At 54.3% G+C, this 3,131-nt stretch overlaps 1 protein-coding gene across 1 annotated transcript in view; it reads left to right on the forward strand.

The window, feature by feature from the left end:
* The window catches only part of KCNH4 (potassium channel, voltage gated eag related subfamily H, member 4), an 11,139-nt gene extending 10,012 nt beyond the window's left edge, over positions 1-1,127 (forward strand). Inside the window, exon 14 of the mRNA XM_014959072.1 lies at positions 1,053-1,127. Within this exon, the coding sequence (XP_014814558.1) occupies positions 1,053-1,127 (75 nt within the window). The remainder of the gene's footprint in view (positions 1-1,052) is intronic.
* The last annotated feature ends 2,004 nt before the right edge of the window (positions 1,128-3,131 follow it).

Consider the following 3,131-nt stretch of genomic DNA (forward strand, 5'->3'; position numbering starts at 1 on the left):
GCCGGGTTGTGGGGGCGCCGGGCAGGCGGGGTCCGGCACGGCTCGGTGCCCAGCCCTGCCCCGGGCGGTGCCTGCCCTGTGGCTCCGACTCCACCGGGCCCGGTCGCCGCAGACCCGGTTCCCCGGGAGCCCGGGCGGGGCAGGGGGGGAGGCAGCCGGGGGTCCCGCGGTGGGAGCGGAGTGGGGTGAGGCCGGCGGGGTGGGGAGCGCCGGCCTTCGGGGTTGCCCGAAATAAACCTCCCGGCGCCGGGTCCCGGACGGGCCGGTCCCGCTGGCGGCCCCGGGGAGGCGGGGGAGCGGCGGAGGGTGGTACCGGCCCGGTCGGGCGCCGTGCTGACCGGAGAGATCCACACGTCGAAGGTGACGGCCTCAGGCTCGAGGAGAACGTCACGTCGGCACCGGGAGCCGCGGGTCTGAGGCCGGTTCCCTTCACCGGGAGGGGCTCGCAGCCGGTACCGGTGCTGCTCTCGGTGTGCGGCCCCGGAGTCTCTGTCCCTCTTGTAGCGATGACTGCGTGACAGTTAAATGGAATTTGGGAAGGTGTGGCTCCTGTAAGGACAGCGGTGGCACAATATTTAGTTGTAGCTCCTCCGCTGCCGGAGTGGGGACTCTGGGTTCCCCAGTGGGGAGCTGCTGGAGTGAAGGATGTGACTTTATCTGCTGAAAAAAAGCTTCTGGGGGAATGGAGACCGTTCTGCATTGCTACTGGTGACAGGCACAGCCCCTGTGCCCCCCACGGGGCGTTTGTGAAGTGAATTATGTGGTGCTGCAGGCTCTTGACTGAGGCTCAGTCTGCAAGAACGCTTTGGAGCCTGTCTGGAAGGGAGCCCGGGGCACACTCGGGTGCAAGGGTGTCCTCCGAGCCGCTGCCTGTAAACTGAGATCCCACGGGGGCCAGCAGTGCAGGTGTGAGTGTGAGCAACAGGTTTGTAGTGCTAAATCCCAGGAAAGCTGCTCATCCCCTCTTCTGGCCACGTTCAAGGAGCTGCTGAAGCTCCTGGGGCTGGGTGGGGGCTGTGGGGAGCCCTGAGGGTCCTCGTCGCTCTCTGCAGACTGTGACTCCTGCTGTCACCAGCTCTGCCAGCGAGACCAAATGCAGTGTTGACCCCATCTCAGCTGACCTTTAGCTTGTTGTTTTTGTACGTGGCCGTCGCAGTTCTGACCTTGACTGTTTCCAGGCGTGTAAGGAAATCGGAGGGAAGAGAGTAACACCGAGGTACTATTTTAAGTCTTACGTGGAACGACTCGCATCTACTATTCTTAGCTTTTTGTGTGGTGGGGCAACACATGTTTGAGCTGCCCTGCTTGCAGCATGACATCAATTCCGCTTTGCACCACGCTAGGGCTCCTGAGCTGGCTCCCAGGGCAGGACTCTGAAGCTTGGTTGAGACCAAAAAAAGCAAGATAGTTCTGATTCATGTTGGCCTGACGTGCCATGCTGCCTGAGTGAACTTTCTTGGAATATCCCGTGAATATTCGCTACTGCCTTGACTATAAAAGTTTTATTTTTATGTTTTTCAGCTTAATTGGATAATAAGGTGAAAGAACTGTGGCTGAAACGGGTGAAGAATTCAGAATAGTGTGTGTGTAGGCAGCTACAAGACAACATTGGTGTTATTGTCCTCAGAGTGAGGAGAGCAGGTAAAGCTCGAGTCTGTAGGGAGCTGTGAGGTTAAGGAGAGCAACACTTGAATTTGGTAACTGAGTCTCAGGGCTGAAATCATCTCAGACATCTCTTCAATCTCAACAGTGTGCCCAAAGTCAACTGTTTTCATAGCAAAATCTGCCTCTGGAGGCTGATGTAGCTGATCCTTGTTTTAAGGTGTGGGTCCCTCAAGGGAGGCTGCTTATGGAGGTGCTGACACCCCTTCAGGTGAGGGAGCAACACAGGAGAGATGAAATGGGGCTCCTGAAGAGGGGTTTAAGTTGCCAGAGAGCAGTTAAGGGAGAGGCCAGCTTGGTGTGTGGCTGTGGATAAGGTACAATAAAAACATTGGTCTAGTTTTACTATGAACAGAGTTGGGTTTAGGTCAGTTTCCTTTCTGTGAAACCAGGAGTGGATCAGGCAGTGTCTGAATCACAACTGTCCAGTAGTGTATTTGTACCTCCTGTGCTGGGCCACGTCTAATGGCTGTGAGAAGTGGAATTATCTCCATCACAGCAAAGCTCCGAGAGGGATCAGCTCTGGAATTGCTCTGGGCCTGGCTGGTCATTAACTCTTGGTCCCAACTTCTCAAACCAGTGTGTGTTTAGCGGAGGGTGCTTGTGGCATCTCCCTGCAAAGGGAGGGGGAAAGAATGCCAAGTGCTTTCAGACACAGGAAATGAAATGGCAAGGCTTCTAATGAAGTGGGTGTAGCCCACAGTATTTCGGTCAGCGTACTTAAAAGAGAGGAGAATGTAGAAATGTTGGAGTCAGCTGTTTTCTTCCCTTGGGGTATGAAGTTTGAAGTCCTCTTATGCAAGTTGTGTGAAGTTGTCAGAGTTAACACTCCAAACGCGAGGCAGGAGCAGCCAGCCTTCCTGCTAGTGACAGTATCGGGGAGGAATAAAGTTTAATGGAAGTCCTAAAAGGAGTGCTTTTCTCCCCTGGAGCACGGGAATGAACTGCTGGAGTAGTTCTACATAAACAGATAAGAAAACACTGATTTTCATGTTTGCTTTTATTTGGTAGAGCTCCAAATAAGGAGCTGCCTGAGGCAAGGGATCTTTGTGCCGTCTGGAAAAGATATCATGAAGGTCACTGATTCTTTTGCAGTGAAGATGGCAGTTTTCTGCTTTGTGGTGTTATGATCCTGCCTTCTTGTTCCCAGAGTAGCTGGTGCTGTCTAAAGGCACGTGTTGCTGGACTTCTGGTCAGAATTCAGCTGTGTCTTTTGAGGGTGCTGAGCAGTGGACGGTACCAGGAATAGGTGTTAAAAGAACCTTGCCAGCAGAATTTAAAACTTGATGCTTTTGTTCAGTTTGTAGTTGGTCTGGACCGTGCTCCTGAGCCACTCCTTCAGCCTGGCCGTGCCTCGTCCACCGTGAAGTGGGACCAGGCTCTTGCAGTGTGGAGGGTAACAGCAAGTAGGAAAGGCCTCCAAGAGGAAGTTAACGTGGGGACAGGGAATATGGGGGCTTTGGTCCCGA

This window comes from Calidris pugnax, unplaced genomic scaffold (genome assembly GCF_001431845.1).
Source record: "Calidris pugnax isolate Ruff unplaced genomic scaffold, ASM143184v1 scaffold341, whole genome shotgun sequence".
Taxonomy (NCBI): domain Eukaryota; kingdom Metazoa; phylum Chordata; class Aves; order Charadriiformes; family Scolopacidae; genus Calidris; species Calidris pugnax.